The sequence below is a fragment of the Prionailurus bengalensis genome, chromosome D2, assembly GCF_016509475.1.
Source record: "Prionailurus bengalensis isolate Pbe53 chromosome D2, Fcat_Pben_1.1_paternal_pri, whole genome shotgun sequence".
NCBI lineage: Eukaryota > Metazoa > Chordata > Mammalia > Carnivora > Felidae > Prionailurus > Prionailurus bengalensis.
Genome location: NC_057351.1, coordinates 79,898,803 through 79,917,012, shown reverse-complemented (window position 1 = coordinate 79,917,012; position 18,210 = coordinate 79,898,803). Strand labels below are relative to the sequence as shown.

At 64.0% G+C, this 18,210-nt stretch overlaps 2 protein-coding genes across 4 annotated transcripts in view; one reads left to right on the top strand and one right to left on the bottom strand.

The window, feature by feature from the left end:
* The window catches only part of FAM53B (family with sequence similarity 53 member B), a 75,273-nt gene extending 67,613 nt beyond the window's left edge, over positions 1-7,660 (top strand). The window contains exon 4 of the mRNA XM_043597801.1: positions 3,318-7,660. Within this exon, the coding sequence (XP_043453736.1) occupies positions 3,318-3,686 (369 nt within the window). The 3' untranslated portion in view covers positions 3,687-7,660. The remainder of the gene's footprint in view (positions 1-3,317) is intronic.
* Positions 7,661-11,466: 3,806 nt separating this feature from the next.
* Positions 11,467-18,210, bottom strand: part of LOC122493356 (phospholysine phosphohistidine inorganic pyrophosphate phosphatase) — a 119,172-nt gene continuing 112,428 nt past the window's right edge. For all 3 annotated transcript variants that reach the window (XM_043597803.1, XM_043597804.1, XM_043597802.1), the window contains one exon: positions 11,467-12,355. In XM_043597803.1, coding sequence (XP_043453738.1) covers positions 12,347-12,355 — 9 coding nt within the window. In that variant the 3' untranslated portion in view covers positions 11,467-12,346. The remainder of the gene's footprint in view (positions 12,356-18,210) is intronic.

Sequence of the window (18,210 nt, the reverse complement as noted above, 5' to 3'; positions counted from 1 at the left end):
AGGCCTCCAACAGGCCCGTGCAGCGTCCTGTCGCGTGAGCTGCCAGGAGAGAGGCTGGGCGGGACTCTGCCCCCAGGGCATGGTGGGCACAAGGGAGCCGTACGCCCTGGGTGTCTGCAGGCATTGGGTCGGCTCACCCGGGGGGGTGGAGTCTGGGCAGGACACACACTGCCTCGTTGTGTCAGTCACATTCTTCCTTGGCGGGTGGGGCATGCCACCAGCTGTGGCATTCAATGGGCTGGTCTTGGCTTTTACTGTGGCTCAGATGGCTGAGTTTGAGTCAACAAAGCTTTCAAGGTGACACTGGCTTTGCAGCCAAGGGGCAGGTGCCTTTGGGGACTATTGGGTGGGGTTCAGTGACAACCTGGGCTTTGCTTGGGATGATATTCACCAATCAAACCTGGCAGCTTCTTGCCCTGTTTCAAAGCAGAAAGGGCCCAGTTATTCAAGACACTGGAGCAGGGTAGACCCAGGTGCCCTTGGCCGCCCTTGACAGAGCAGGTGCGCCGAGGTCCATGGGTTGGAGCGTCTTGTCTGAAGCCTTGGGATTCGGGGCAGAGCCCAGGACTCTCGCAGTCTGTCTGACCTCAGCTCTCTCTAGGGAATACTTGAGGCAAAAGCTGAAAGGTCCCAGCAAACCGGGGTCCCCAGCACCCTGCTGGCGATGTGGCTAATGTTTAACATGATTAGTGCCCAGACACACCCCGAGACATTTGCCGTAAAGTCAGGCACAGAGCCCTGCACCCTTCCCCGCCTGCACCTTTAATCCACCGGGTCAGGCGGGGTGGCCCGAGCAGCTTGGGAAGGTGAACGTTTCCTGTCCAGGTTTATGCCAGCGCTTCCCACCGTTTCCAGGTTACAGCTCCCAGGAGACAGCACCACCTGTTCAGGTGTTCCGCACACTGGGGTGAGCAGACATTGTTATTTTGTAACAGGAGTCCCATCGCTGTGCACGGGGTACTTTTTTTTTTTTATTTATTTTTTTTAACATTTACTTATTTTTGAGAGAGAGAGAGACAGAGCATGAGTGGGGGTGGGGGGGGGCAGAGAGAGGAGACACAGAATCCGAAACAGGCTCCAGGCTCTGAGCTGTCAGCACAGAGCCCGACGCGGGGCTCGAACCCACAAACTGTGAGATCACGACCTGAGCCGAAGTCGGATGCTCAACCGACTGAGCCACCCAGGTGTCCCGATTCTTATGTGCTGCACCTCCTGTAGGACAAAGAAACAGACTGCTCAGTGGGGTGGGGGCGCTGGGTCTGGCTCCCCAGGTGCCAGGGCTCCCTGCCCTGTCCTGTGTTCCTGTGCCTCCTTTGCCCAGGGCAGCTGGGGACACAGGCTGAGGGGGAAGGTGGACACCCCTGTCCGGGCAAGGCCATCTGCCTTCTGTCTCATGCCCCCTACCCAGTTCTCTTGTCCTGGCTCAGGTCCAGACAGGACAGGAGAGTGGCTGGGAGGCAGCACGGGCCCCAGAGACCCTCCCGTTGCAGGCATTTGGGGCCCCCACCCGCCAAGAGCCAGGCTGTGTTGTGATCTGGGAGCGTGTGTCTCCAGCCCTGCACTGTGACGGGATAGGGAATGTGCACTGTGCAGACTGAGGCCTCGTTGAACCCCACGGCGGCCCAGGCCCGGGGCCAGTCTGGGGTGGGGTCGTGACTGGGGCGGATGGGGTGAAGGGTGTTTCCACCACGGCCTGGGCCAGCATCAGGGGTCTGATCGGTGGCCCGGCCCCTCTCTCCTCAATCCTAGCCCTCTTACCCGGAGGCCTCCCCTACCCCCAGCACCCCAGCCTTCACCTTTCTCAGTTAATCAAAAGATTCCAAGAAAAGCAAACCCATCAGAATGGTTTGCTCTGGAGCGTTCAGGAACAATGAGAGTGCACGCGACAGGCACAGCCACCTTCCTCCAGAGAGAGCTTTTCTTTTCCTTTTGCTGAGCCTGTTTCAGTAGCTTGTTCACCGTGACAGCCGGTGGTCATCTTTATTTCAGAGTGACCTACAAACACTGCAGCCTGTGATCTTGGTGTTCCAGAACCCTGCCCTCATTCCCCTGTGCCCCGCAGCATGCAGGGCCTTCTCTCCCGCCCTCCAGCACATCTCTTCTCTCGAGTCCCCTCTGAAAAGAGACCGCATTGCTGCTGGTCCTGTGGGGGGGGGGGGGTCCCCAGGGCTAGACTGTGGGCACCTCTATCCATCACAGCCCTCTGCCCTGATTTTTGCTCTGTCGTGAAAGCGGGCAGTTAGCCTAACCCACTTGTGCACGGGGCTGGGCCTGCCCTGTCTGGAGAACAAGTGTCCCCAAGCACCTTGGATCCTGTTTAAGCTGCACCTGCCACTCGGGGAGGCGCCAGGCTGGCCCCACACAGAGGGAGCTCTTGGCAGCCACGCTTTCTGGGCCCTTCCAAGAGCCCTGTAGGACAGGTATGGACCATTGCCTCTTAACAGGTGAGGCCAGGGAGGCTGAAGGGTCTGCTTGAGGCCCCCCAGCCTCCCCTCCAGAAGAGCTGTGGCATCTGCCATCGAGTGCTTGTCAAGGGCACGGGGGCCTAACCCCCGCTGGAGAATCTACGTCTCCAGGCAGGGCTCAGGCTCCCATGGAAACCAGGTCCCCGGATGGCTGGGATGTGCACCGGGCTGGGACCTCAGCTCTACCCTCCTGGCCCCGTCTCCCACTCCCGATCATGGTTGAGTCGGGGGCTGAGCAGTAGAGCCCTCTGTGTGGTCCTGCAGCCTGACGAGGTTCTTACTCGGTCTGGAAATTCACTCTGGAGGTGTTCCTTCTAAGGCCGAAGAGCCTTAGCCTCCCCTTGTCTGCAGAGACATGCTTTACGGAACGTTTTATCGTGGGGTATTTGAGGTACTCTCTTCTTTTCAACCCAACAGTGTGACAAGGAAAATCATTTTGGTAAATTTTTGCATGCATCCTCAATTGTTTTCTGAAGATAGAAATCCCAGAAGCGAAATGGCCTGCTGAGGAATGGGGTACACTTTTATCAGACCACCTTTCAGAAAGGTGGTCCTCGCAGGGGTCTCGGCCTGCCCTAGGACTGGGTGGTCCGAGCTCAGACTCTTTCCTAATTTGTGGGCGAATGACTGGATTCGGTGTCTCTGTTAATGAGTGTTCGTACCGACCTGCCGATGGCCCCTCTTCCTTGTCCAGGTGATGGGGGCGTCTAGGCTTTGGTGGGCTCCCACCGCCCGGAGGACCCATCGCCAGGTAGCGCTGGGAGCTGCGGCCTGGCTGTCTGGGGCGTGCGGTCCTTGGGTTATGGGACAGGCACGTGATCCTTAGTGACCTGTGTGTCTGTCTCCCCACAGAACTGTCAGACCTTCAGCAGCCTCAGCTGCCTGAGTGCGGGGATGGACGACTGTGGCCCGCACAGCCCCTTCGCCCTCCACGTCAGCAGCACCAGGTCCTGGACCGCCTTGCTCTCGGCCTCGGCCTCCAGCCTGGGGGGCAGGACCCCCGCCGGGACCCCGGTCCCTGAGCCTCTGCCCCCGGCCTTGGACGACCAGCTCGCCTACAAGGAGGAGCAGTGCTGCGAGGAGTCAGGCGGCTGTGCCCCGGGTGAGGGCTGTGGCAGGGGCTGGGGGCCGGCCACGGCCTGGCGGGACCGCGGGGTGGCCGGGAACAGCCCCTGCTCCCTGGACGGCGAGTTGGACATCGAACAGATAGAGAACAACTGAGGGGCAGCGGGCACTTGAAGCGGGGAGCCCCACCCGGGGAGCTCCCCAGGGGCGTCGGGTCCCGGGGAGCGTGCGCTCTGGCTCCGGAGAGGCTGTCCCGCCCGTGGGCCTGGCCCCGCCGCGCGGCCGACCGCCCCGGCTCCTCCCAGCACGGCGGCCGCGTCCACCGGGCCACCCGAGCCCGAGAGCAGCTTCTTGGTCTGGGCCCCTTCCCTCCCCACCCCCGTTCCTCGCCGGCCACCCCACCGGGCGCCTCGCGCATCTCCCGCAGGGCTGGACGCTCTGCGCGTGCGACTCCCAGGGGGGCTGGTTGCGGGGCTTGTGCTCAGGGCCATACGGTGGCGTCAGGCCCTTCCCGGCCTCCTGCTCAGGTTCATTTTGGGGGGGTCGGCCCCACAGCTTCTTTTCACTCCGTTTTATTCCGTGCCTTCTCCCCCAGGTATCCCTGCTCCCGACTTGGGAAGGTTCGGGAGACGCTTCCCTCTGTAGTAACACCGGAACCGTTTGGCCTTAATTCCAAGGGTGGGAGACGGAGGCCCCTGGGGTGCCGGGAGGGGGCTCTCCACGCCGGAACCCTGGGGGCCTGGGGGACGGCTCGGGCTGCTCGTTCGAGGCGTCCGCGTCGGGTGGATATGGGTGGCTACGTTGGCCGAGAAGATAGACCTCCTTGCCTCTCCCGCGGCGCGGAGAGCCTGACCCCGTGGCTCTGTGCCACTCCGGGGGCCGCTTGGGCAGGCTGGCATGCGGCAGCCATTCTCTGTGCCGAAATGGCCACTGCGTGATTAGCTTAGCTGATTCAGGTGAGTGCAGAGAGGTCACCAGTAACGGGAAACCTCTCGAAAACGTCCTCAGGAGGCAGGAGCCGGGAGCAGGTGCACACACCAGGCCCTGTGCACGTTTTGGGGGTGGAGGATGCCTGTTGGCTGCTCGGGGTGGGGGGGCCTGGGCTGGGGGCCTGCAAGGCCCTCCGCAGAATTCTAAGCACACTGTCGCTATCTGGTGGGGACTGCTGCCGGCTTCAATCAGGCACACCAGCCACCTCCGGGGCCAGCGCCCGTGCTGGCCAGCGGGGGGAGCAGTGCGCGGAGCGTCCCCTGCCACCCGCCCTGCCGCAGGCCCAGAGCACTGTCCCCAGCTCCCCGCACCCCTGCGGACTCCCGGCTCCCGGGGAACCCCGACCCCCTGAGGTTTTGCTCTCGGGCAGCCTGGCCGTCAGACGCCCCACGTGGGCCCTGCTCTCTCGGAGTCTGGTTCGTAGCCAACCTGGCATCTTCCGCAGCCAGTGGCAAGTGGCTCCTTTCCCCGTAGGGCTAAAGACAACCGGCGCGTTCTCTTGGGTTTGCGGACGTGTGACAAAGGCACGTCCGTAGTCTCTTGTGGACAGCGAGCGCCTCGCTTCCACGGCGTGAGTGCACACGGTTCTCGCGAAAGGCCTTCTTCGGGCAGCTTGACTCACTCCTTCGCTAGATCAGAAGCTTGGCGCTCAGGTTCTGGTTTCTAGGTGGCGTTTCTTAAAAAACCGGCCCTAAGATGCTTGTAGGGAAAATCCCCCCTCAGTGGCCCTCCAAGGTTGTGTTGAAAGGCCTCAGGGTGGACGGCATGGTGGTTGTGCGGGCGCCGGGCAGGCCCTGGGGCCGGAGCCGGCTACGCTTCGGTGGCCCCCACCAAAGCCTCGTCCCCCGGGGACCCCGGAGAGCCAGAGCCGGGAGCCGGTGGCTCTGGGTGCACACGCCGTCTCCCCTGATGCCCACCCAGTGGGTCCCGGAGGCCACGTCTTAGAGCAAACCCGGAGGAGCCTGGCAGCCTGTGAATTTAGAGAGCACACGCTGCTGTCTCGTGTCCTCGGAAAGCCTGGGGGGGGGGGTGGCACTGGCACCCCGCCCCCACCGAGTGGCTGCGGGGGGAGCCGTCCTTCCTGTGGAAGGAGAGGCAGGGCCCCGACCGCTGGTCTACACCACGGTGAGGGACCGAGAGCTGAGCCGGGTAGGCCTGAGCGGTGACCCCCAGCCGCCTTTCCTCAGGCTCAGGCGGGGAGGCACATGGCAGTGGGGGTGTCACGGTGCCGTGGGGTGGGTGACCTGCCTTCAGAGCCTGCCGGCCCCCTCCTCCCTTCTCGGGCCTGGTGGCGAGAAAGGAGCTGTGAGCTTGCGAAACGGCCCCATCCTTCCCACCTCCTCCCAGGCTGGTCCCGTCGACCCATAGATCCAGTGCCAGGGCACTTTTGGGCAGAAGGTACCGCAGCCCAGGGCAAGATCTGGCCCTCCGGCCTCCACCGGCCCCTCTCTGCTGTCCCACTCCCACCGAAGCTCCTAGCCCAAGCCTCCAACAGCGGCAGTGCAGTTGGGGGGGGGGGGAGACAATGGCCACTGTCCCCTCTGCCCAGAGAAAGAAAGGCCCGTCAGTTAGTTCGTGTTGGGAGAGAGCCGGCCCCCTGCAGGAGGCGCCGCCCCACCGTGCCGGGAGCCAAGTGTATGCCCACCCTGCTGACCCCAGGACTTCGGTCTTGAGGCGCTTGGAGGGAGGCTCGCCCGGGAGGCTCCCTCTGCGTGTGGCCGTCCCCATGGGGCAGCGGGTGTGCTGACAGGCTCCCCGCTGTTGTCCAGGCCCTGCCCCTCCTGGTGGGTGCCCGCAACCTCCTGCCCCTGCAGGGAGATGGGGGAAGTTCAGAGCCTGGAGGGAGGGCTGTGCCTGGCCGCCTGCCCGCTCGGGGGCCCGAAAGGACAAAAGCAGGGTGGTGGCTCCGGGAGGGCTGGGAGGAGAGGAGAGGCATCCCCACCTGTTCCAGAAGGAGCATCTTCTACAGCCGCCCGACCGACAGGAGCTGCCGGCTGCTCGCAGGCCCGGGCCGGGGTTAGGGCCGAAGCCTCACCGTTTACATGACCGCAGACCCTCTTGCCTTACTCGCGGCGGAGGCCGGGGCCTGGCCCCGGGCCCGCGGGCAAACACAACATCCAGGCCGCAGGGGTGCTTGTTCTGATCATACGTAGATCTTCATTCTCAGAAAGCCTTACTTCTCATCAAAATTTTTGTAGCAGGAAAGTTTTGTGAATTTGTACGCTGGAAGAAAATTTAAATAAAGGAAAAGTCCGCATTAAAAAGAAAACGAACCCAAATGCTCAAATGGGTCTCCTAGTGCAGGGGCGGTGTGCGATTTCCCTGCTCTGGCTGATGCTGCCCGGGCAGGGGTGGGGGGGTGGGGGGTGTTCAGGTTGGGGGGGGGGGGGGGCGCTGCGTGTCTGAGCGAGCTTCCGTGGGATTTAAATCACAGCCCCGGAGGCTCTGCCACGGTGTGGGCCGTGCCTCCGTGTCTGCCCAGGAGGCTCAAGTCACGTGCACTCTGTGGCCTCGGGGCTGTCCCCTGACCGATGACCGCTTCGGGCCTGGGCGTGAGCAGTGCCCCAGGCACCGGGGCTCGGCCAGGGCCGAGGCTGGGGCGGTCCAGGGCGCTGTGCTCCCCGTACGGGCCGTGACACCGCACCTTGCCACGTCCACGTAGTTGGTCAAACCCCTCCCATTGGCTCCAGCCCGAGAAAACACTGCCTAATTGTTAAAAGAAGAGAAAAAGACGGTAATGATAAAAGAGAAAACCCAGACCACAGCAGAGATCTCGTAGCCTAGGTAGGATAGTCTGACCTTCTAGCATAGTCTCTTTGGCAAATAAATTGTGTGTGCAGCGCGCGGGGGGGATGTCCCGGGGGCTCGGTGACGGCTCGCGGGCCGACTCGGGGGCCGTAGCGTGCTTCCCCGCACCGACCGTCGTCGGGGCCGCAGAGCTTCAGGAAGTGTGGCGGCCGGAGCGGGTGGCACCGGGCCGGGCCCTGCCCGGGACAGAGGCGTCTGTGTGCCGCCCTCCGCCCCGGCCGCCCGTCCTCCCACGCAGGCCGCGACCGTCTTGCACTAGGCACCGCTCTAGTCTCTCAGGAATCTGCTTGTTACTCTTACTGTGTAAATAAAGCTTCCTGGTTCAGTCCCCAGCCGCTGGGAGCCTGCTGTGTGGTTTGTCAGCTCTGGGGAACTCGGTGGGTCCCCCCTCGGTCCACGGGAGCGTTAGGTCCGGGTTGGCAGGGGCAGAGCCTGGACCCTTCTGTCTCCTCCGGGTCTCGGGGCCGGGTCTGTACGACAGGGACAGCAGACATCTCTGAGCTGTCGGGAGGCTCCGATGCAAAGGGTCGAGTAAGCTCCTGGGAGCAGGAGGGCTGGCCACGGTCACGGCTGCGGGCACGAGGGAGCCCTCCTAGAGGCAACGTGCAGGCAGCCCGGGTGACGTGTATGCGCACGTGTTTGGAGGTAGAGGGGCCCGGCCCCTCCCTGCAGCCGGGAGCCAGGGACCCTAGGACGGCAGAGCGGAGACGCCCCCCGTGTGCGACCTCCAAGCCCGGGCTGGTAGAGGGACCTGCCTGTCACAGAGCCTGCGTCGTCGAGCCGGCTTTGCCCTCAGCAGCCCAGTGGTTTGCTCCGGGCCACGCTGCTGTGGGAGGCCTGGCCCGCAGCCCCGCGGCTCAGCTGCCTCCCAGCTAGGCCAGGCGGTGGTGCAGGGGCGCCTCCTCCGTGGCCGGTCCGAGGGCAGCACCCCCCGAGCCAGGGAGAGGCCAGCGTGCGCGCGGCTTGAGCCAGAGCGGGCTCCGGGGCACACGGTCCCTGCGCCTCGCCCTCCGCGTCGGGGACCCCTGGCTGACCAAGCTCGGGACGTTCGGGACACGTGCAGCCTCGAGGATGGGCTTGAGAAGCCTGTAAAACTTGAGCACAGAGTTTCGGCCTAGACCCTCCACCAGCGAGGTCCCGACGGTGCCCTTCCGGGTGTGAGGTACGCTCTGGAGTCGGCTCGTGTGTTTGTTTCCTTTTTAGCAACGGGCCCTGTTCCAGAATGGTGTAAGAACACCTAATTTACGACACAGGGGAGGCATGGCTGCTGTGGCTGCAGCTGGGGGAAGGGGGAAGGCCCAGGGACCCTGCCTTGTGTGCGTCCCCCCCACCCCCAGGAGGGCACAGAGCGGCCCTAGACAGACCCCAGCCCCTCGCGTCCCCTTATGTGTCCCTGGCTGGGCCCCCGCCTCACGCCGGCTTGCCCGGCAATGGCCACCCCGCTGCTCACCCTGTGCCGCCCCCGGTGGCAGGGCGCTGGGCTCGCCGGGTGGCACTCTGCCCTCCTCCGCCCTGCCGTCAGGTCCGGCTGAGGGCCCTCTACGGTGCCCTCCCTCGCACCGGGCCAGCTCACCCCTGCCTCTGATGGCAGGCAATGGAGAGAATCAGAGCCCCAAGCTCCCCAGCACCAAAGCAGACGTGCAGGACAATCCAGGGCGTATCAGAAACCGTCTTCTCATGGAAGGACGGCCGAAAGGAAACACCCCTCAACAGTCACTGTGGTCAGACCCTGAGTGACTCTGGGTTTCTTTTTAGACCAGTATGTCGTCTAAACGGGATGCTCCTGAGGGAGAGAAAAGGTAAGCCCACCGGATAGTCATGCTGAGGCGGGAGCTGGCACCGTGAGTCCCCAGGAGGCGCACGCGTGTTCCTCCCCGCGTCCCCACCTCTGTGCCCCTGTCTACCCGAGAGGGGCAGCGCTGGCCCCACAGGAAGGCCCAGGCCTCGTGCTGAGGCCTCAGACTCCTGGCCCAGTTCCCAGCCTCAGGTCACATCCTCCTTGGCCCTCCCACTGCCACGCGGCCTCCTTTCTCTCCTGGGGGAGCTTGGGGGGGCGGGCCGCCCTTGCCCCACCTCAGGGTCGCCTGGGAATTTCTGGGCATCCGGATCCAGCCGGCCCTGGACTTGGAGACGATGTGAGACAGAAACCCTCCTGCTAGGTGATGAACCCCGTCTGAATCCGGTTTTCCCAGGCGCCGGGTGCAGCCGGGGCCGGTCCCACGTGGACGCGCGTGTTGGAACGTCTGGGGGTGGGTGAAGCCCTTTGCCCCCGAAGAGGTGATACTGCACAGACTGTCCTCCTCTCCGCCCCTCCCCCCCCCCCCGGAAGGGGTTCTGGTCGCCCCCAGAACCTGGAACGTCCTGCCGGGCAGTGTGGTGGGGCCCAGACCACTGCCTCACTCCGGGGCTAGGCCGGAAGGGCACAGGGGGCCAGGCTGGCGCGTTCCTTGGGTTTGCGGGGTCCATTTCTCGGCAGCAGCTCCGGGGTGGGCTCCTGACCGAAGGGTTTTTAGGCCACTGCCGGCCCTGAGCTCCGGCCCCGCCCCATAGCCGATGGCTTTGTCAGTCTGTGGCTTGAGAACTGTCCCCCAACCCTGCTGGGAAGGAGGGGCTACAGTGGGCAGCCGGGAGGCCCCGGGGGTGAGGGACCATCACCCTGAGTGGCAGCAGGACAGGGGCCATCACCCCCAGCCGGGTGACAGGGCGTCCTGGAGGGGCCTGGTCCCCCGCAGGGCTCGGGGTGCCCGTTAAGGAAAGGAAGCCACCCCTTTACAGATCGGGCAGCCGAGGCTCCGAAATTGTCTCCCTGGCGTTAGGGCTGAATGCACCTCAGTCCCAGAGAACGTGTCTCCAGAGGGAGGACGCCAGTGTGCGGGCTCACCTGGGAAGTCACCAGCCAGCGGGCCACCACAGGCCACCCCCGCGGAAGGCCTGTGGGAGGGACTAGGGAGGACATGGACGTGGGTCGGACCTTGGTTCGAGTCTCAGCTCGGCCCTTACTATTGTCAGCCTGTGGGCGGGTCCTTGCTCTCCACACCTCCGTTTCCTTGTCTGTAAAGTGGGGTTCGCTGAACCCACAGCCCAGGGGCACCACGGTTTTCACCCAGACCCAGCAGCCGTCTGCGGCCCCCAGAGCTGTCCCTCAGACACTTCCCCGCCCCCACTCCCGGGCGGCAGGCACAGAGAACACCAGCCTCCCGTATCCGCCGCAGACCCCTGTGGACAAGGACAGCCTGTGAAAAAGAAAAGGAAGAAAAAAGGAAAACCAAAGACCCACGAGGCAAACTGACCGGAACGTGGCAAGCCCGTCTCCTGGACGTTGGCCCCCAAGCCCTGATGAGCTTAGCCCACCGGGTGCCGGCTGATCTAGCAAGCTGTAATTAGGGGACTCTGTCGAGGCGCAGGCAGTTTGCATATTTTCCAGCTAATAGGCCAAACGCCCCTCCTCCCTCGGCCGCCAGTGACACCAGCCCCGCCGGTGGCCTCTCATCTTGATGAAAAGGCCTGGCCACTGGTTCCTCTTAATCCTGATTTAATGGTGGCCGGCCTGCCCGGGGACGACAGCACAGCCCCCGCCGGCCCTGGACCTCCGTGCCAGGGGGCTCAGGGTTCAGGGTCCGCCTTTTATCCTGCCTCTGCCTGCGCTCAGTGGAAACCCTGTTGTGGAGGACCCAGGGCTTCCTTTATGCGAAGTCGTCTCCCAAGACCTATCCGTCTTGATAGGATCGATCGGAGGGGAATCCTGGATTCTCCAATCGGTCTGGATTGATCTGAGGAGAAACACAGCAATCAGGTTATCTGTTGGGCTGATTGATTCCGAAACCTGAAACCCAGGCTGTGAGCGAATTCTGGAAGCCTGTGGCTCACCACCACCGTCCACAGGGCTGCCCGTGACAGTGGGCCAACATTTGCCCCGGTCGACCCGGTCCCCCGGTGGGGCCGAGGGCGGCCTGCTGTCCCCGCAGGGCCCCCGTTTCCCGGACGGGGTTGGGGCACGTGAGATGTCTCGGGAGCCCTGGGGCTCTGGCGCTCAGTGATTCAAGTGCACGGCAGGACCAGGCCAGTGCCCAGCCCTGTACAGCCCTCCCCACCCCCAGGCTCTCCCGGAGTCGAATTCTGAGTCAAAGCCGGAGTCGGCTGTAGGTCAGGGCAGTTTATTCAACCCACAGTTGCCCCTGCAGACACCGGGCATGACACATTCAAGTCGGTCGAGTTAGAAGCACCCTATGTGCCTGCAGCCTTGATCCCAGTGGTTACAAGTCTTGCTCTGTAGGACGGCGTCTTCGGTGCCCCTGGGAGCTGCCCCAGCCTCTGGCTCCAAGATGACTTGTGGGGTAGGGAAGGCAGTGGGCTGTCGCAGTTGGCGGGGGGTGGGGCGGGGGAGATGGGTGCTAAGTGGCCACTCTGACTCTGGGTGGGGGCCGGGAGGTGGGCAGGGGTTGCTGGGTGGTCCCAGGGAGGCTGGCTCAGCTCTGTGCTGTGTGGACCGTGCAGGAAGCCCCTGCCTTCTCCAGGCTCCTCACTCGTGAGAAGAGAACGTTTGGTAGAGACGCAGTGGGAGGTGTCCCAGTCCCCGTAGGTGGAGCGTTTACAGGACCAGGTGCGGCTAGGGAGTTGTGGACCTGGGATTCGGGGTGTCCCCGGAGCACCTCCAGCCCATACCCAGAGGGTTCCTCTGAGCTGGCTCCCACACAGGTCTGTCCCACCCTCCAACCTCACTACGGGGAAAGAACATCCCGGAAAGAACAGCTCTCCCCGGGGGGGTTGGGGGGAAGCAGAGGGAAACAGAGGAAGGAAGTGGGCAGCCAGAGGTGCCTGGCTGGGACCTTCTCGCCTGCCCATCCGGGGCCAAGGGCAGAGGGCAGGGCCTTGGGTGGCCCGGGCACTGGGGGAGGGGAGGAACGAGGCCGGGGCGACCCTACGAGGCTCATCACTGGTGCGCGTACTGCAACAGCAGGTCCACGGCCTCTGCCAGGTTGTCCACGTACCCATCAGCCTTCACTTCTGGATGGTGCTCGTCACTGGGCCTGGAGAGCAGGGCTACAGGTTAGACCGTCGGTGACCCCTCTTTCTCCCAGCTTCTAGTACAGGCCTGGCCTGCCCTTGGGAAACCTCCAGAACCTTCTGCGCCCGGCTAGCAGATGTGCCCCCCCCGCCCCCCCAATCCCAGCGCACACGTTTCCCCTCCTATTTCCAAACCCCTTCCGTTGGAGCAGAGTGACCACAGACCCCTGCTCCGTCCCTGCTTCCGGCAGAAACGTCACACCCTTGACAGTAGGGCCATGAGCTCAACCCACTCGGAACGCCTTCCCGCCCACACCCTGGGGGGTCCCCCTGCCATCTGGTCACTGTCCTCTGAGGTCACTCCCACGAAACGGGGGGGCTTCTGGCAAAGCAGCTCTCTGCCTGGGATTTTGGGGCCTAGAACCTTCCAAAGCCTTCGTCTCCTCCCTAGACAGCACCCGAGGTCTGGATGGACACTGAGCACAAGGGAAGTGTGACCACGCCAGAAACGCAGACACCTGTGGGCCCCCACGGCACCAAGGGGGTCCCACATAGGGGGGCTCCTGGAGGGGGGGCCGTGGCCTGAGTCCTGAGGTGGAGCAGGGCTGCAGGTGGGCACGTGGGAGCAGAACCGTGATGGGACTGGAGGCCTAGCCGCGGGCTCCTAGGGACACCCCGACGGTCTGGACGGCATGGGAGGGGCTGGGACCTCGTCCTTGGGGCTGTGAGCCGGAGACTCAGGTCCCGGCCACCAGAAGCCCCCTCCCCAGTGCTCTAGCTCGAGCCCGGTGGCAGCGGGGGGGCGGGGCACCCCTCTGCCACCCCACACTGTGGGACCTGCTCCTCAGATCCCCCCAGGTCACCACCTCGGAAGCTCCCATCCTGGTCTGGAAGGAAGTGGTTGACACGGGTTCTGACGACATCCTAAAAGCCAAACTGTCCCTTTTGAAGGGTTTGGTTTTTGCAAAGCACTTTTACCCTGAAACGGCTGTCCTGTTAGAGCAAGGGAACCTACTTTTCGTTTTAAAGCGTCGGCCCGGTGGCTCCCCCAGGGCTGCGGAGGCCCCAAACCGAGAGCCTCGGAGACAACACAAGAGGGTGAGTGCGTGGGACCCCCCCTCCCCCACCCCCCCCCCCCCACTGGGGCCAACGACTCGAGCAAGAATAGCTCTCATGTCAGGGCAGGTATCCCAGGGGATTATTTCATTCTTGCCATCACGGCCATAACCCGACGGATGCGGGGACTGAAGATCTGTGTCACCCCGCGTCAGTGCCGATACAGGTACGGGTCACCGTCAAAAGGTTGTATGTGGCCTGGCCACTTAGCGAACCGTGCGTTGGCCCCTCCTTGCGACCCACCAGTTTCACTCCTACGTGTGCACACATGTTCCCCGAAGGGCACGGACCAGAATGTTCCTAACAGCTTCGGTCACGATGGCAAAAAGGGGGGAAACAGCACAAACGTCCGGCAACAGGGCCGCGGAGAGACAGGCGGCGGGAGGTGCGCGCGTCGGAACACCGCGACGCCGCGATGGCGCCACTCGGAAGGCGCTGCTGTCTACGCTGCGGCGTGGCTGGGCCCCACGGGCAGCACGACAGGCTCAAGGAACCCAAAGTGGATGACCCACTTCTGCCAAGTTCAGGAATGGGTGCCACCAGTCTCTACAGGGCAGACGCCAGAAGATGGTTACTTCTGGGGGGGGGGGGATGATCGAGGGTGCTGGCCACGTTCTAGATCTTTACCTGGGTGGTGGTTACAGGGGTGGTGCGGAGGGCAAAACCCATCACCCTGCTCGTTTTTAGTGTTCTTCGTATACACGCATATGGGTACGTAACAAAAAGTCACGTGTAATGCAAATCATATGACAAGTACAAGGCACCTATTTCCCATCACCGCACCTGTTCTCTGTGGCCCCTGGGCCACACCCTGCCTGCAGCCTGCTTTTGTGCAGCCCTCCAGCTACTGTAAACAGAAAAGAATATGCCAGGGGTGCCTGGGTGGCTCAGTAGGTTAAGCATCCCACTCTTGATCTCGGCTCCGGTCATGAGCTCACGGTTCGTGAGTTCGAGCCCCACATCAGGCTCTGTGCAGCCGGTGCAGAGCCTGCTTGGCATTCCCTCCCCCTCGCCTCTGCCCCTCCCAGGACACACGTGCCCGCTCTCTCTCAAAATAAATAAATTTTTAAAAAATGTGCAGCATGTGGCTCCCAGAGCCTCGACCGGCCCCTACTCCCTGGGCCCCTGCAAAGAAGGCCTGCAGACCTCTGGTTCTGGCCACCCGCCATCCCGGGGCCTCTCCGTTTTTCTCCACCCAGGATGGCGCTCACGCCTCCCAACCGCCCAGGGTTTCTGTGGACAGCCCTTCCTGCAGGAGGCTCTCCGTCCTCGGAGAGCCAGCACTCAGGCCCTCCCGCCGTCCAGAAGCATCCGGTGGGTGCTACTGGCCATGCCCGGCTCCACGGCGTGCCGGTGCCCCTCCCCAGTACAGACTGACGGGCAGGGGCGCCCGGTCACCCCAAGGCTGCTGACCTGCCCCCAACACTCAGGTCCCCGAGCAGGTAGGGGAGGGGATTCTTCTCCGGGCAGCTCTGAGCCCAGGGCTCAGCAAGGCGGGCGGACGGTGGGCGGGGAGGGCCCTCAGAGAGAGAGGAAGACAGAGCACCTGAGCGGCAATAAACCCGACCCTGGTGACTGTCTCCCTGCCTCAGTTTCCTCCTCTGCGCCCCGAGGATGAGCCTGGCTCCACCCTCCATCCGCCGTGTGACCGTGGGCAAGCACCTTACGCCTCTGTGCCTTGGTGCCCCTGTCTCTAAACTGAGGTAGTAACAGGTGCAGGCACGGGCCCTGCCAGGGGCGCAGCAGCCGACAGGAGCGGGTGCGGGTGTTCGGCGCCATTACCCGTGAGAACCCGATGCGGTGTGGGCGCTGGCAGGGAGGTGGAGTGGCAGCCCGGCCTTGGGCCCCGTCCTAGGCACACGGGCTGGTGGGGGGACAGACGTCAGTATACGGGGCACAGGGAAGACCTAGGGGGTGCCAGGTAGCCACAGGCATTGGAGTGAGAGGGGCAGGCGGGCTGGGACCAGGACTGCAGGGGGATGTCCCGGCCACCTGGAGCCCCGGCAGCTCCCGCACCAGTGAGGGTGCAGCTCAGGGGGCCTCGCAGATGTGCCTGCAGGAAGCGGCCGGCAGGAGGCCAGGCACCTGGCGGGCATCACTGCTCCCTGCCGCCAGGCCCCGCCGCTGGTCTCCCCTCTTGCTTGGCCTGTGTGCACGAGGTTCGAGTCTCGCACCGGCCTGGACGTGCCCTTTGGGGCTTCCTTCAGCCACCCCTGGGGCCCGGGGGCCGCTCCACGGCCCTGTTCCACCCATGAGGGGGTTACCAGGGCCGGGGGGGGGGTACAGCCAGGCCGGGCTGGCTTCAGACTGCACCTGTCCAGGTGGTGACCCTTGGGCCCTGCTCCACATTCCCAACCCCAGTCCCCGTGGCACTCCCAGCTTTGCTCCCCGATGGCAAGGCCAGGGTGGGCTGCTCAAAGGAACCAGACTTCTCCCAGCAAACCCCCACCCGGCTCATCATCCAAGTCCCTGGGTGGCTGGCCCCGGCTGCCCTCCTCAGACACCTTCCCCGGGCCCCCGGGCCCGTTCAGTCAAATGAACTCGACCCTGAGAAGGAACGAGAAATCTGCCCGTGAAAGAAGATGCTTTATAATGAGATTCTCACCAGCCTCGCTCGGCATACGGCACCTAGCCGAATGGCATACGTGGCTAATTAGGTTTAATTACGTATCATTTAAATTCAAGAATCCGTTAAAAGAAAGGACTGCATTAGCAGCCGGCCGGTGTTTGCCAACACACAGAGGAAATCACGGACTTTTATGTCTTAATTGCGTGACGCTGCCGTGGGCTGTGGCTCCCCGGGAGCCGGGGTTCCAGGAGGGGGCCGGTTCTGGGCCGCCCGCCCTCAAGTCCACCGGGCAACTGCGCTCTGTCCAACGGGGTAAGAGAGCGCCCTGCTCCGTGCTGGCCAGTGACCTGTGACCTGCAGGGCCTCAGAGGCACCACACTGCAAAGGCTGAACCAGGAAAGCCACCAAAGATGTGCCCCTTGGCAGTGGGAAGAGAGCAGAGAGGGTGATGGAGAAAGGGGCCGAGAGACCCCTCTGGCCTGGAGCAGGCCCTGCCAGGACAGAACAGGATGTGGGGGGACGGACAGAAGGAACCAGACAGATGCACACACACAGAGGAAGGAAGAGGAGGATGGAGAAACTGAGGCAGAGAGGGAGGAAAGAGAAACAGGAAAGTCATGAGCAGGGGGACAGAGAGACATGGGGGAGGGTGACGGAGAGAGGGGAGAGTGGGGTGGAGGGAAGGGGCAGAGACACAAAGGAGACAGCAAGGATGCACAAAGTCGTGGCAGGGTCGGGGGATCGGACCCCAGTCTCCCGGGCAGAGCGGACGGCCTCAGTGGCCCTGCTGCGGACCACGTATGCCCTGGTCACCCCCCCCGCCCCTCTGTGACTTAGGGGGGCCCCCTTTCCCTGTACCCCCTGCACCCCTCCCCAACGTGCCCTGCTCTGCCCACCACGAGCTGTCTCTTGCCTCTCTGCGCCCCAACTTCCTCCTCTGTATGGTGGGCACGTGACTCAAGGCGGCTCTGAGAATCAAGTGGGCTTGTGACAGAACCACCTGGGCTGCCCCCTCCCATCCTGCCCTCGGCCCTCCCAGGCTCATAGGGCGAGAGCTCTGAGGGCACGTACAGGGACCTGCGGGGTCAGGGAAACTTCCAGAAAAGGGGACATGAAGTCTGGATTCTCCCCATGCCTCGTCCTCACTGCCCTCCAGAGGCTGGAGTGGAAACATGGGTCCTTGGGGACGTCACCCCGAGGCGGGAGCACGCGGCCCTCAGGTCCCGGCCCGAAGAGAGCGGCAGAGGCAGATTCCCAGGTGGTGCCCTGCAGAGGGCCAGCGCGTCCCTCCCTGCCCTCCCGGGCTCCTCGGGTGGCGTTCGCGTGTCTCTGGCTGAGCCCAGAGCCTGTGGGTCGATCACGGCAGCTTCCTCAACTGCTCCTCTGCTCCCACCTCTGCCCGTGTAAACTCTGGTGGCGCCCAGGCCACAGCCCGGCTCCTCAGACGAACCCATCGTCACCGGTGCCACCCGGCCAGGTGCCAGCCACCCGGCGTCTGGGGCCCGCTGGCCTTCGGGCATCCCCTGCTCTCCCAGCACCTCTGTCCACGCTGTGGCCAGGAACGCTCTTCACATCTGCTCCAGCTGCAAACTCCTACTCACCCTTCAAGACCCCGCTCCCTCGTTCCCACCTCCAGCTCTACCCCACGCGGCCAGCTGCGCTGTCCTTTCTGAGCGCTCGGCACTTGCGACCCCCATGCCGTTCTGGTAGGTGCTCCGCTGACCCGGGCCGCCCAGAGGGAGGAGCCCGGCTTCCTGCCCTCGGTGGTCGCCCACGCGGGCCTGGCACACAGCAGGCACCCAGGAAGTGCCCGCCGTCGAGTGAATGAACAAAGGCCCCCACCCGGGCAGGGCGCCGCCTGTCATTAGCTATTCCTCCCCCTCGTGCCCTGTGAGCAGAGGGAAGGAGGCAACGACAGGGGCAGAGAACAAGGCCGGTCTGTGCCCTGGCCAGGGCAGCTTTACAGGGACAGTCTTTGTACCGGCCGGAGAGAAATGGCGGCCAGACCCCCCACCTCCGTGCCCGCCTGCTTCCCCGGGGCCCACAAGGGGCCGGCGCGGGAGCCACTGCGGGGACCCGGGTGCAGCTTCCCCTCGGGGACTTGCTGAGGGCCGGCGCCCAGTGGCAGGCCCGCCTCCCTGCCCTGCTCTGCTCCGGGGCAGGGCGTGACAGAGGGCGCGACACAGGCCCCCT